The sequence below is a fragment of the Prorops nasuta genome, unplaced genomic scaffold (genome assembly GCF_024137725.1).
Source record: "Prorops nasuta isolate Cenicafe-Biocafe unplaced genomic scaffold, Cenicafe_Pnas_1.2 PNAS00015, whole genome shotgun sequence".
In the NCBI taxonomy this organism is placed as follows: domain Eukaryota; kingdom Metazoa; phylum Arthropoda; class Insecta; order Hymenoptera; family Bethylidae; genus Prorops; species Prorops nasuta.
In genome coordinates this window covers 1,298,776-1,311,923 of record NW_027116812.1, presented here as the reverse complement: position 1 = coordinate 1,311,923, position 13,148 = coordinate 1,298,776, and the positions used below count along the sequence as shown (strand labels likewise).

General features: G+C 31.4%; 5 protein-coding genes across 5 annotated transcripts; 1 reads left to right on the top strand and 4 right to left on the bottom strand.

The window, feature by feature from the left end:
- Nucleotides 1-157: 157 nt before the first annotated feature.
- Nucleotides 158-3,665, bottom strand: LOC136779006 (alpha-tocopherol transfer protein-like). Its single transcript, XM_066736274.1, has 4 exons — nucleotides 3,421-3,665; nucleotides 2,234-2,535; nucleotides 1,466-1,829; nucleotides 158-1,167 (listed from the first exon to the last, which is right to left on the bottom strand). Exons 2-4 carry the CDS (start codon nucleotides 2,515-2,517, stop codon nucleotides 910-912), a joined length of 906 nt encoding a protein of 301 aa, XP_066592371.1. The 5' UTR covers nucleotides 2,518-2,535; nucleotides 3,421-3,665; the 3' UTR covers nucleotides 158-909.
- A 670-nt stretch (nucleotides 3,666-4,335) lies between these two features.
- On the bottom strand, nucleotides 4,336-7,545 carry LOC136779005 (alpha-tocopherol transfer protein-like). Its single transcript, XM_066736273.1, has 4 exons — nucleotides 7,394-7,545; nucleotides 6,418-6,720; nucleotides 5,975-6,338; nucleotides 4,336-5,518 (listed from the first exon to the last, which is right to left on the bottom strand). Exons 2-4 carry the CDS (start codon nucleotides 6,705-6,707, stop codon nucleotides 5,258-5,260), a joined length of 915 nt encoding a protein of 304 aa, XP_066592370.1. The 5' UTR covers nucleotides 6,708-6,720; nucleotides 7,394-7,545; the 3' UTR covers nucleotides 4,336-5,257.
- Nucleotides 7,546-7,717: 172 nt separating this feature from the next.
- On the bottom strand, nucleotides 7,718-9,899 carry LOC136779007 (alpha-tocopherol transfer protein-like). Its single transcript, XM_066736275.1, has 4 exons — nucleotides 9,774-9,899; nucleotides 9,021-9,436; nucleotides 8,450-8,813; nucleotides 7,718-8,385 (listed from the first exon to the last, which is right to left on the bottom strand). The coding sequence occupies exons 2-4, from the start codon at nucleotides 9,302-9,304 to the stop codon at nucleotides 8,128-8,130; spliced, it is 906 nt and encodes a 301-aa protein (XP_066592372.1). The 5' UTR covers nucleotides 9,305-9,436; nucleotides 9,774-9,899; the 3' UTR covers nucleotides 7,718-8,127.
- Nucleotides 9,900-10,106: 207 nt separating this feature from the next.
- LOC136778989 (solute carrier family 35 member G1) lies at nucleotides 10,107-11,805 on the top strand. Its single transcript, XM_066736250.1, has 2 exons — nucleotides 10,107-10,383; nucleotides 10,475-11,805. The coding sequence occupies exon 2, from the start codon at nucleotides 10,477-10,479 to the stop codon at nucleotides 11,521-11,523; it is 1,047 nt and encodes a 348-aa protein (XP_066592347.1). The 5' UTR covers nucleotides 10,107-10,383; nucleotides 10,475-10,476; the 3' UTR covers nucleotides 11,524-11,805.
- A 262-nt stretch (nucleotides 11,806-12,067) lies between these two features.
- On the bottom strand, nucleotides 12,068-13,075 carry ATPsynF (ATP synthase, subunit F). The gene is made up of 4 exons (XM_066736249.1): nucleotides 12,904-13,075; nucleotides 12,731-12,829; nucleotides 12,478-12,594; nucleotides 12,068-12,235 (listed from the first exon to the last, which is right to left on the bottom strand). Exons 1-4 carry the CDS (start codon nucleotides 12,980-12,982, stop codon nucleotides 12,207-12,209), a joined length of 324 nt encoding a protein of 107 aa, XP_066592346.1. The 5' UTR covers nucleotides 12,983-13,075; the 3' UTR covers nucleotides 12,068-12,206.
- Between the last annotated feature and the right edge of the window lie 73 nt (nucleotides 13,076-13,148).

The window sequence follows — 13,148 nt, the reverse complement described above, 5'->3', positions numbered from 1 at the left end:
CGCTTTTCACTCCACCTTACGAGTTTCTTCTTTAAATTTAGTAGAAAGACAAAAGTTTTATTCTATTAACATTATAATTAAAAGAATAATTATATAATCAAGAAAATATTAGACGTTTGAAAACATTTTCACTAGGTTCATTTTTTTAACCAAATTATATACAACCTTTTAATTAATTTGTTTTATATTTTTTGCAGACAATAATATATTCCAAAAATACATCGTCTTTTATTATTAGTTTTACAAAATCATATCGCATTGCATTGATTTGCATTACTGTTTTTTGTTACTATTACAGAATTATATTATTGCATTGTACTGATTTGCGTTGCATTTATATTATATTCATAGCAGCATGAATTTAACAATCTGTTTCTTTCTACTGACAATGATCAGTTCATTCCAAGGTTTCCATTTAACAAAAAAGGTCTCGCTCACACGCTTATAAGGAAGCGTATAATTAGTGTAAATGCACAGTTATTCGTTAATCGACAGCAATTTACAGTATCAAAAAGAAAAGCTTGTTAGTCATTGTTAATTAAATTGATTGAAAAACTCAGTAAATTTATAATAAAATAAATTATAATTTAATGCAGTTTAAGTTAAAAGCATTATTCTTATTTGATATAAAACTTATAGGAACATATCTTTTTCTTAAAGGTGAAAACAAAACTCGCTTTTTAAATGTAGGCAAATCTTTAAAAATTAATATAATAATTGGGAGTTTTGCACTATAATATAGTAGTATAGTAGTATTGTACTATAAGTGTAATTACTATTCTATTTTATTTATATAATTAGAAATTTAAACAATAAAAATGGTTTTTCTTAAAAACATAGAAGAATAACTCTCTGGATCAGTAAAATTTGTCTTTTTTGAAAAGTTGCTTAAAAAACTGTGATTTCTTTTCAATCGATTTCCAATTTTTTGAAGCTTCCTTCCACGCCGAAAAGGTCAGTCGCATTTTTTCCCTTTCCAACGCGAAGAGCTTCATTCACGCGATTATTTTTCTCATCCTCCAAAAACCAAGCTCTGTGCTTTTCAAGTTTTTGAATTTCCACATCGTGCAGATCCTTCCAAGGTCCGGCTTTCCCACCAAATTCATTAGGAAGCACGTCCAATGGTATGAACTCCGACAGACTTTCCATAGTAGAATGCATGCGGAACTGAAAAAAAGTAATGGTGTGAAAATATGTTGGAAACAAAATAGACAAAGATACTAAAAATATATAAATTCTACACATGAAAAATGATTGATAACAAAACCAAAATGACTGAATTTATAAAAATGATCAACTGCCATTATAAACCGATGTGAAAATAAATTGGAATTGACAAAGATAAAACTACCGAAGAAAATAAATATGAAATTGGTGTTCTAATGACGTAAAAATGACCAAATTTAGTAGAATAAAAATTTAAGAAATTAAATTGGTTTCTTATAATTATATAGTTCTTATATACCATATCCATGAGCTCCTTCTTCATGAATGGTTTCATCATATTCAGGATTATATCCATAACTGGTGCTGTATTCATGAAGTGCATACCCTTCAACCTGACAGGCATACCTTCCTGAAGATAAAATAGGTATTTTTTCAACCCCATGGGACTAAGACGTCCCACGTGTCCCAGGGCGACGTCTTTTGTATCAAAAAGGATCACGTGACCTGGCATTGTGCCTTCCAAAATAACCCAGAGGTCAATGACCATGCAAAGGAACTTCATTCCATCATTATAAACATAATGAGATGGATCACCATCAGTTAATCTCCCCAAAATGATCTTGTAGCCCTCCTTCGTGGTTTGCTTCAATGGCAAAATTGTCCTATAAAATCAAAACACATTATATATATATAACACATATCTTTATCTATATATTTATACCTTTTAATTATAATACTACCAAAATAATCACCAATTATAATCACTTCTTCATTAATTCATTACATTACTTGATAAACTTTTACTGTAATAATGTTAATTATAGTTGATAAAATTTTAAACATTTATCAACCATACTTTCTGTGCTAAACAATACAGATTTTATTATAAAGTATTTTCAAGATGGAATATTTAGGAATCTAAAATGACTAAGATTGTTGAATACTTATTGTAGTATTATATGTTAGAATTTATAAGTGCAAGGGGAATTAATTTAGAAGGTAAGATACAAAATTATAAATAGTATATTTTTAATAAAAAAGTGTAGAGTGAAGAAATGGTATTTACATTACTGAAAAAATGCTACGCAATTCCTTACACCCCACGGGATCCCTGTTACTGAAAAATTCAGGCACGTGGGTTCTGACGGTATAATAGTTTTCAATGGTATTTTTAGTTGGCTCCAGACGATAATAATTGCTATGCAGAAACAATATCAGCTCGTTATCCGAAATTTTGGGCAAGTGTGCCTGTTTTCCACACCATTCTCTCAACATTTGAAGGTCAGACTCCTTCAATTCTGAATTTCGTTTGAATTCCTCCTCCACTGGTACCCAAGCTATCAATGCCATTTCTTGATGAACTTTGAACTATAATCAAATTTCAAATATTATCAATGATTATGTTATGTAACATTTATTTAGTATTTAATTCATTTTATTCTTGAATGTTTCCTTATTGATTGAAATTTTTTTCCTTAAAATTTCAATATCACTGATGCTGCAGCCTTTACCATTCGTCAATGGACTTTTAGCTATGATGAAGGATCGAAAACTATTTTAATCTTTTATTACTTAGTACTTTGATCTTTCTTGCTAATTTATTGCTCCGCGAAAAACCGGTTATTGAAAAAAATCTATTTAATCTTCGAGCAAACGTTGTATTAGAATTTCATATGTCTTCCTTATTTCTATTTCTTCCATAGCACAATTTTTTCTCTCACCAATTCACTTATAGAATCTATTTTTATAATAACACGTGGGTATACCAGTCTATACTCAACTAAAAAACTACCATTTCGCTGAAAATTAAACAAATTTCTTGTCGAGAGCAGTGCACTGGGGTAGAAAGCGTAAATTGATGGTTTAATTGTGAAAACCAAAAAAGAGTTTCGTGAACGAAAAAAATTGTATTTTTCTATTGGATAAATTCAGAGGAGAGTTTTTAAGTAATTATATATAATAATCATACGATTTATAAAATAATACTACAGAAATTCTTTCTTTTTTAAGCTAATATTATTCAACTACGAGACAGAATAAGCAAAAAAACCGTCTGGATAGCTGAGAAATTAAATAAATATTTATAAATTGAAATATATTTTTTTTAATAATATTTAATTGATTATAATAATCAAAGGAGTAATGTCTGATTATCTGAGAATTAAATGAACTATATGAATTACAAAGCTACGTTTGGTTTATAAAATATCAGATGAACTAATTATTTAGTATAATATTTGTAAACTAAATTACTTTTGGCAAAAAACAATGATTGATTTATTAAAAAATTCGGATAATTCCTCGAAGGCTCGTCCAGATTGCAGAAGAATTCCAGAGAAATTTATTAATCTTTTTTTTTTTAAAATTAATGAACTGCAGAAGAGTATTGGCAGAACAACGTCTGGATGATGGAAAATTTAATAACTTCCGTAAAGGCGCGTCTAGTTTATAGGAGAGTACTAAAGGAACTAATCGTTCAAGATGAAATTCGTAGACTGCGTCCTACCATTGGCAAAGCCCAGCTGACGCAAACCATGAATAGGCTGATTGACAAGATAATTCTAGTAGTACTCACAGCTGCAATTATTTAATAATTGCCGAATACAATAATGTTTTTTTAAAATACCTTGCAAGTTGTAGTATACTAGGCTCTTATTGACCACTGTGAGCGTGAATTCGCATTTCTCCCAATTCTTTCAAAATTGAAAAATGAAAAAATTAAGGTTTAAAATTTAAACAATATTTTCGTACATTTTTTGCAATATTCAATTATTTCATTTTTCTGGTAGCAAGGAATAAATTAGTCGAATTGTATTTTGGACAATTTGAGTAATTTATATAATTTATTCGTTTGGAGGTATTTTTACAATGGAAACGTCGTAATGATGAATTGATGATTGTGTAAAAGACAAAAAATGTTGCATAATTATTACTGGAGCATGGGTCAGGGTATATAAAAAGAGGAGTAGAAGTTGAAAACGGGAAGGAAGTGGTGATAAATAAAGAAATGTATAGTAAATCGAAATGGCCGTTAGAAAAAGGGAAGAAAGGAAAGAAAAATATAAAGAAATAGGAAAGTTTAGGAGAAAAACAGGTCAAGAGCAGGAGGGAAACACACCAACGTTTCATTTGGATGACTTGCTGCAAAGTGCAAATCATAGACTCGGATCGCGTGAGAGTCCTTGTGAACTATTAGCTTCGTTATGTAATCTTTAACCTTTAGGCTGCCGGAAAGCCACTATAGTGGCTTTAGACAAACCTCGATAGTTTGCTCACTAAATATGTCACTTTAAATGGATGAAGTTTTGAGAAAAGCTATCACTATTTAAACGTTTAGACTTCCAACATTTATGTATTAAAATTCTGGTCCTTTTTACTCAAAACTTTATTGATTTAAAGTAACATATTTAGTGAGTAAACTATAGAAGTTTGTCTAACGTCACTATAGTGGCTTTCTGACAACCTAAATGTTAAGTGTACTTACCACGATTGTCTATTTATTACACGTGTAACTCGACATTACGAATTCTTTAAAATTGAACCGTCTTTATTTTTACTATGACGTTTATTATTGATTCCGATGTTATTAATTATTGTACTATAATAACTGTGTCATAAAAAATTTTGATATTTCTACAAACCATTATTCATTTATTACAGATTTAATTCACCATTACGAATTTACATTTTTTTATTATATTTTTTAAAATTTATACACTCTTTGCTTTTACTGACACATTTATCATTCGCCCCCTTATTAGCAATCTTCATTTTGGTTGTAATATTTTATTATTTATCCCTTTGCTATTTTTGATGCAATATTATCTCTGTTACATTTTTAAATATTTTTACAAACGATCGTTCAATCATTACAGGTGCAATTCAACATTAAGAATTTTCATTTCGTTTATATATATATATATATTGTTTAAATTTGAATCCTTTTTATTTTGGCTGTAAAATGTCATTATCATATCCCCTCTCTAAATTATTATTTTTTTTCGTTTGTAAAATCACACTATAATTTACATAAAAATTAAAAGCTTAGAACACAATGACAAAGCACAACAACAGCACTTATGCAATGTCTTTAGTCAATTTCTAGTTTTTTGAAACTGCCCTCCACACCAAACAGTTCACCAGCGCTCAAGCTTTTTCCAATTCGCAAGGATTCCTTCGCGACTGCCATCTGATCGTATTCCAAAATGGCATTTCGATTATTCTCGATCTTCTTGACTTCCTCATTAGCAAGATCCTTCAGAAGTCCAGCTTTACCTCCGGACTCATTTGGCAGGAATTCAATTGGAATCCCAGCTTTTTCTAAGCTCTCCAGACTGCTGTGAAAGTGTATCTGTAATTTTTTAAAATAATAACTGGTTATAAAAAAATAATATATAAAGTAAAAATTTATTTATGTCATTCAATTTGACGTAACGAGCAAATAATTTCATAATTTAAATGAACCAATTGGAAACTGGACAAAGTGAACATATACACTATAAAATTCGATATAAACTTTTTAAAATATATCCAAACTATATCATCAACTTTCTTAACTTTCTAATTGGAAACGAGAAATGCATAGTTAAGTTCAACGTGAATCATGTAAAACAATTCTATTCACTTTCTACTTCGAGAAGTGAACAATTTAACGATTAAATTCAATGTAAATTGTATATAAAAAAAATACTAAAGAATATTATCAATTTAATTGACATTCTTGTTCGAAATGAACAATTGCTTTATCAAGCTTCAATGCGAACAGTGTAAAAACAATAAAAATATATTATCAAACTCATTCACTTGCCAGATCGAAGAAATTCTTATGCATGAACGGTTTGGCCATGTTGAAGACGAGCTCCATGGCATGGGACACGTTTATTATGTGAATGCCTTTGAGACGAACAGGTGCAGCTTCCTGGACATAAGTGAGCATTTTTTTCACCGACATTAAGGGTGTTCGGCTCACGTGACCGATCGAAACACCAATAGCATCAGCTACGTATACCAGCCCCTTTTTAGTGCCTTCGCTCAGGTAAAGCAAGTCCATCATTAAGAAGAAAAACTTTATCATATCGTTGTACACGAAACGCGTTGGATCAGCATCTACGAGCCTTCCATAAATCAACGAGTAACCCTCTTTGGTCTTCCCCTTTAAACACACGTTTCCTCTGTAAAGGAAAAAACCAATTAATTTTGTTATAAAATTGTTTAATGTAATTTTTTTATTCTAACAAATCTGATTCTCACCCAGTTTGAAATGCTTGACGAAGTCCTTTGTTGCCAAGAGGGTCTCTGTCACTGAAAAATTCTGGGACGTGAGTTCTGATGGTAAAATATTTTTCTATGTTGGTCTTCGTAGGTTCCAAGCGAAAATAATTGCTGTGCAGAACCATTGCAAGATCTATGTCGTCCAAATTCTGGGGCAAATGGGGCTGTTTCGACAACCATTCCCTCAATATCTTCAAATCTGACAATTTTAATTCAGGATTTCGCTTCATCTCGTCCTCGAGGCTTGGCTTCAACCTCGCCAGTGCCATTCTTTGCAATTTTCTAAAAAAAAAAATGAATTCTGTAGGAGGTAAATTTTGGGACTATTTGTATCATTCAAATTATTATGTCAGAAATGTATTCTTTTCCACAATATTGTTCTAGTGTTTAACAGAAATTTGGAAAATTGTCTGTAAGTAATAGAACAAAACAGAGGTAAACATTCGACGATTATATTTCTTGAAATTCTAACACTGCAGTTTTCAATGTATATTTGTTTTATCAAGGATAGACTCTTGGTGAAATTCTCCAAAATCTCCACTGAAAAGTAAAAAGTTACTGAGATATATTTTTCACGCTAGACATTATTGCACAGAGCGATTCGCTGCACGAGCAAAAAACCTTCGACTTTTTCCTTTTGCGTCACAAACTGGATTTCATTGCACGGTTATCCAATGAGCCAAGTATACACGCGTTTCATTATTTTGCAATGCATGGAAAATCTCACTGTCATAATTTTGACACGTAGTCATTTTCCATTTTCTAGTGAGAAGAATTCATTTAATGAACACTATGAAAACTTCCTACACTGCAACTTTACTTTTGTATATAGCGTGTATACTATACTTTATATAGGTATATATATATTGCAATAAAAAGGGTTTTTTGACAGAAAATTTTATATTGGAAAATAAATTGTTATTTTAGCCACAGCAAAAAATTAAATTCAACTTACTGTGAGATTTTACTATATATATATTCTATATATCTTTATCACAATTGCTGTTAGAGTACGAGCAACGAGACATAAAATCCCTGTGACCGGTCCAGTGCCTTGAAAACTACTGAAGAACCAGCTCACCTTTGGCTAAACACTGCTCTTCGCTTTAGAGATAGTTGTACATTATAGCTAAAGTGATTCAACCAGTTAAATACTATCTATAATCTGTGCTCGTATTTGCCATTAAAGTTACACGGATACACCGATATACTTACAAACCATCATACTATTTACAACCATTAATGATCCACCGAATGATATAATCATCGATCGAGCAGAGTTCGTGTTTCTTTACATATTTTTTTATTTATTAAATAAAAATCTATAAACAAAAAATTAGTCGAAACACACAAGAAAAGTAGTTTACTTTGTAAGACTTGCAATAAAATGAATATTACAAAAATTCAATGTAAAATAACAAAGAAGATTTGGAGAAAAATAATAAGTTGGTAGTTTGTGTAGAATCACGGATTTTGCGATTGGAGAGGTAAAAAGGCATAATTATAGTTTTGCTTGCAGAGTGACACAGCGTTACCGTTTATTAATTAATACCTGGTTCACACGAACCAAGAGATTTTTGCAAAATAAGCGTATCTGTACGAAACGATGCATTAATTAGATAACAGAATTTATAGTGAAGTAATTGAAGTGATTTTCGATTGTTAATTAAAAAATTAATAACAACGAATCTAATCAATTTCAAGTTTCTTAAAACTTCCTTCGACCCCAAAAATGTCAGTGGCAGTCTTTCCTTTTCCTGGTCTCATCGCCTCGTCGACACGAGCAGTGGCCTCTTCCTTTTGGAACCAAGCACGATGTTTTTCTAGATTCTTCAATTGAGCCTCTTTCAATTCTTCCACTGTACCAGCCTTCCCCCCCAACTCGTTTGGTAACGCTTCCCGTGGAATGTACTTGTCCAACGAATCCAAAGTTTGATGCAAATGAAGCTGAGAAATTAGTTTTTATTAAAAAAATTAAAAAGAAAACACTAAAAAAATAATATTGACTTACAACATCCATCAGCTCCTTTTTCATAAAAGGCTTCATCATATTAAGAATAATATCCATAACGGCAGAAGTGTGAACGAAATGGAGCCCCTTCAGACGAACCGGAAGTCCTTCTTGCAAGTAGTACAAGAACTTTTTCAGTCCCAAAGGATTCAATCTTCCAGCATGGCCGAGTGTGACTCCTTGCATATCGACGAGAATAATGTGACCCTCGACCGTACCTTCTTCGTACAGCCACAAATCCAGCACCATGTTGAAATATTTCATACAGTCGTTATAAACATAATGGGATGCATCGAAATCGATCAATTTTCCAAATATAATCCTGTGCCCTTCCTTAGTCGGCATCCGCAAAGGTGTGTGAATGCTGGATTTTAACAAAAGAACCGACGAATATACATATTTTCAAATTTCCCGCAAAAATTATTATTATTATTATTTGGTTTTAGTCTGAAGGTTATTGATAGGGATGGAAAATTTAAGAAGAAAAGTTTTATAGTATTTTTTAAACAAAGTATTGGTTCAAAAGTTACAACGTTTTTCTTTTAGGATCTCATTTCTAGCTTGTACTTACGCAACATTTAAAGCTTGACGAAGACCTTTGTGACCCAAGGGGTCACGACCAGAGAAAAATTCAGGAACGTGACTCCTCACGGTGTAATACGTATCGATAGTAGTTTTCGTAGGCTCCATTAAATAATAATTACTATGTAAGAATAACGCTAGCTCGCTGTCCGTGATTTTAGGAAGATGCGGTTGTTTCTTGCACCATTCTTGCAGAGATTCGATATCAGCCTTCTTCAGCTCACGATTTTTCTTCAGCTCCTCCTCGAAAGAATTTCCATTCACATAACCCATTTCGATATCTACGGTTCCCCAATGAATCACGCGGGAATTTTTAAATTTAACCGACAAAATTCGAAAATTAATTAAATTTGAAGAACTCGGGTTGGCAAAAAAGATCCGATTCGTTTGACGACCTGAAAGATACTGTAAAAAATATTAGTAGGTCACTTTCAGGATGAATAAGCTGTAAGAATTGGCGTGACAAAGAGTGTGATTAAATAATGTAAACAGTGTGGCGTAATATTTTGACAAGTATCTATTCTAGGGATGAAAATTATACGGTGAATTACCGTTAATATTGCAGTATTATCTTGTCAAAATAAGAGAATGTTGGAATGAACGATCATATATAACTACTTTATTTTTATAAGAATATTATTGTTTTGAATTAAGCGCGACGCGTAACTTAGTTTCGGTGATCGCCGCCAGGAGCGTTTAAATTACTGGATATATTTATAAAAGCTGCAATTATGTGTATTACGTTTTCGCAGTATTTATAAGCTCTTTATAAATACAATATTATTTTCCAAGAGTATTAATCTATATGATGGTATTATATGATTTGATTTAAAGATCCCATAATCATGTATTTATTTATATCTTATCAAGAGCAAAGCTCATCCAAATGAGTGGTTGCTTTATTCGGAAAAACCGCAGATTTTTTATATAGCCCTTCCCCCTCCCTCAATCATCAACTGTTGTTAGCGACATCTGCTTTTACAAAGCAGCGCCATCTGATTATCAATGTCAAATGCTTTGCTAAGCTAACCCCTCTTTAAAAGTCTTAACCTAACGAACCTAACCCCACCTAATCCTAACCAGCGGTAGCGATTAGCAGCTGGACTTCCTTTCTTTAGTTCCTTAGTTCTTATTATAATTCATAAAATTGGTTCTAGAAACAAGAAAGAGATTAGATAAGAAATGGAGTCTTTCAGAATTATGTATTTACGTTTGATCAGCTAAAAGACACTCAATTTATAAGTTTTTATTACTATCATCGAATGTAATCAATCGTATATGCATGAATATTAAATTTAAAGTAACCAATAAATATTTTTGTGATCGTTCTAGCTGAAGTTAAAATCTATTGGGTAAGAGTTTAATTTACTTTGCATAATAACGTTAAAAATTTAACATTAGCTTAAGTGACAATTCTTATAATTTAATGAAATAATTTTATAGAAATGTCGGAACACGTTGAGCTGCAGCATTTGGTGGATGGTGATACACATATTAATAGGAACATAAATAGAAAACGATTTTCATTATCGTTTTGTAAATCGTGCCCCTACCTTGGATTGGTACTCGCCACATTATCATCCTTATTCTTCTCACTATGCAGCGTTATTGTAAAGGGTTTAGTTGATATAAATCCTATGGAATTAGCTGCTTTCAGATTTGTTGGAGTGTTATTACCAGCAATACCTATTGTAATTTATAAGAAAGAGGATCCATTTCCTAAAGGACATAGATTAATGTTATTATTAAGAAGTTTTGTAGGTACCACAGGTCTGATGTTAAGCTTTTATGCATTCAGACATATGCCTTTAGCTGATGCATCAGTTGTTGTTTTTTCAGTCCCTGTGTTTGTAGCAATATTTGCTAGGATTTTTCTAAAAGAACCATGTGGTCTATTTAATGTTATTACGGTTTGTTTAACCTTAATAGGAGTTGTTCTTATAACAAGACCTCCACTCATATTTGGACATACAATTGAATCATTGAAAGATGATCATGTGGCCACTGAACATGCTGATTTATGGGGAGCAGTTGCTGCATTTTCTGCCACATTATTTGGTGCTAATGCATATGTTTTACTACGAGCATTAAAAGGTCTTCATTTTTCAGTAATAATGACAAATTTTGGTTCTTTTGCCTTGGTTCAAACCATAGCAGTTTCATGGGCTATTGGAGCCCTCTGTTTACCTCGATGTGGTACAGATAGACTTTTAGTAGTGGCCCTTGCTCTTTTTAGTTTCAGTGGTCAAATTTTACTAACTTTAGCTTTACAAATGGAACAGGCTGGACCCGTTGCTATAGCAAGATCAGCAGATATAGTATTTGCCTTTTTTTGGCAGGTCCTATTTTTCAATGAAATACCAAATAGATACTCTGTAGGTGGAGCTATTTTAGTTACAAGCTCTGTAATACTTACGGGTCTTAGAAAATGGGCCCTATCATTACCAGAAACTTCAGGGATTAAAAAATCTCTTGGTATTCTAGCAATATAAACTGTTTTTTTTAATATAATTGCATATAATATGACAAAAATTTTTGACATAATGTGCTTCATTCACATGTATAAGAAAATTATTGAATTAAGATGGACTATGACCACAGAAGGATTGCACTAAAGTTAGTGCTTTTTATATTTAAAAACCTTTGATTTTGAAATTGTAAATAATATTGTAATGTCATCCATTCTAGTCTGAAGAACAGTATTAAAAAGATTAAAAATATGTTTGATTGTATTTCAAAAAAAGAAATATAAAATAAAGTTTTGTTATAGCACATTTAAGAATATTGTAAAAGGAATATTGACATATGCATGCTTAGAGTTCTACCTACTCTTGTTACTTAGAAGAAAAAAAACTTTTTCAGAATTAAAAATATAAATTGTAGCAATTAAGTACTTACTGTGTAAGCTGTATAAACATTTTTAAAACCAAAATATATTTCTATTAAAATCCTGGTAAGCAAAGTTTTCTATAATATCATTAGAAAAGATATATTTTAACATCTCAGGTAAATTATAAATTATAAGGATGAATCAGATTATTAGTATCTTATTAACTTTTATTGTGATCAAATTTATTTTGTTTTTAATTTAACATATAGCTACAGTAACTTTTTTAAATGATTGATTATAATCAATTGTTCTATTGCAACTGAGCAGAATTCTTGATTTTTCAATTTAGTGATACTTGTAATTCCTGTGATGCTCTAAAATAGAAATGTACATTTATAATGAATAACTTGTCCATGATGAAACTTTTAACTATACCTGACATAGGGCAGTATCAATAAACAAAACTTAAGCATAGTACAGTCTTGGTTAAGATCAATTGTCTTACTTCAACATTCAATACAATGCTTAACTCAGTCTTCACCTTAAATATTTGCTAAGCTACAATTTAATTTTAGTTTGGTTTATTCATACAACCCAGTGTTTATGTTCAACTTACTTAATTTTTTGTAATTGAAACAGTAGAATAGAGCACTCAACCCAATTCCTAATTGCCAAACATAAGCCATGCCACTATTTCTTGGTTGTATATATTTGTGAGACCAACGCCAGTATGCTATAGAAGAAAGTTATTTTTCATAATTTACCAGTTTTTTGCCTATACCGTTTCTCAAACTGTTATATAATTTACTGTGTGTTGGAAAAAGGAGGTTATGCAATATTTAAAACATTATTTGATAATAAAAATATACCTCTTGAGAATAATCCAGCAACCGACGAAGGGCTCTTTTCACGACGACTAATCCATGAAAATAATTCTCCAAGTTTTACGTCGGCAAAAGGTGTATCGGCTGTATAAAAGTAAATTATTTTTACTTTGCATATTAATACTTAAATCAAAATTTGAAACAAAAGTAAAGCTTACGTTTGCCATAATAACGTGCTGGATCGTATGGACCGTGCACTTTACGGTCATATTGAATGGGATAATCCCCAATAGCCATTATTTTTATATCAAATCAACAATTTTCTTTAAATTTTCATCAATCGAACCAAACTGGAGGACCACCGCAACCACTGTAGAGTGTAGACTGTAGATAGATAGTGGTGCTTTATATACATAGTTAAGAGATCGTCCACTTTGGTACTCGTGTCTTATCTCCTCGTTGT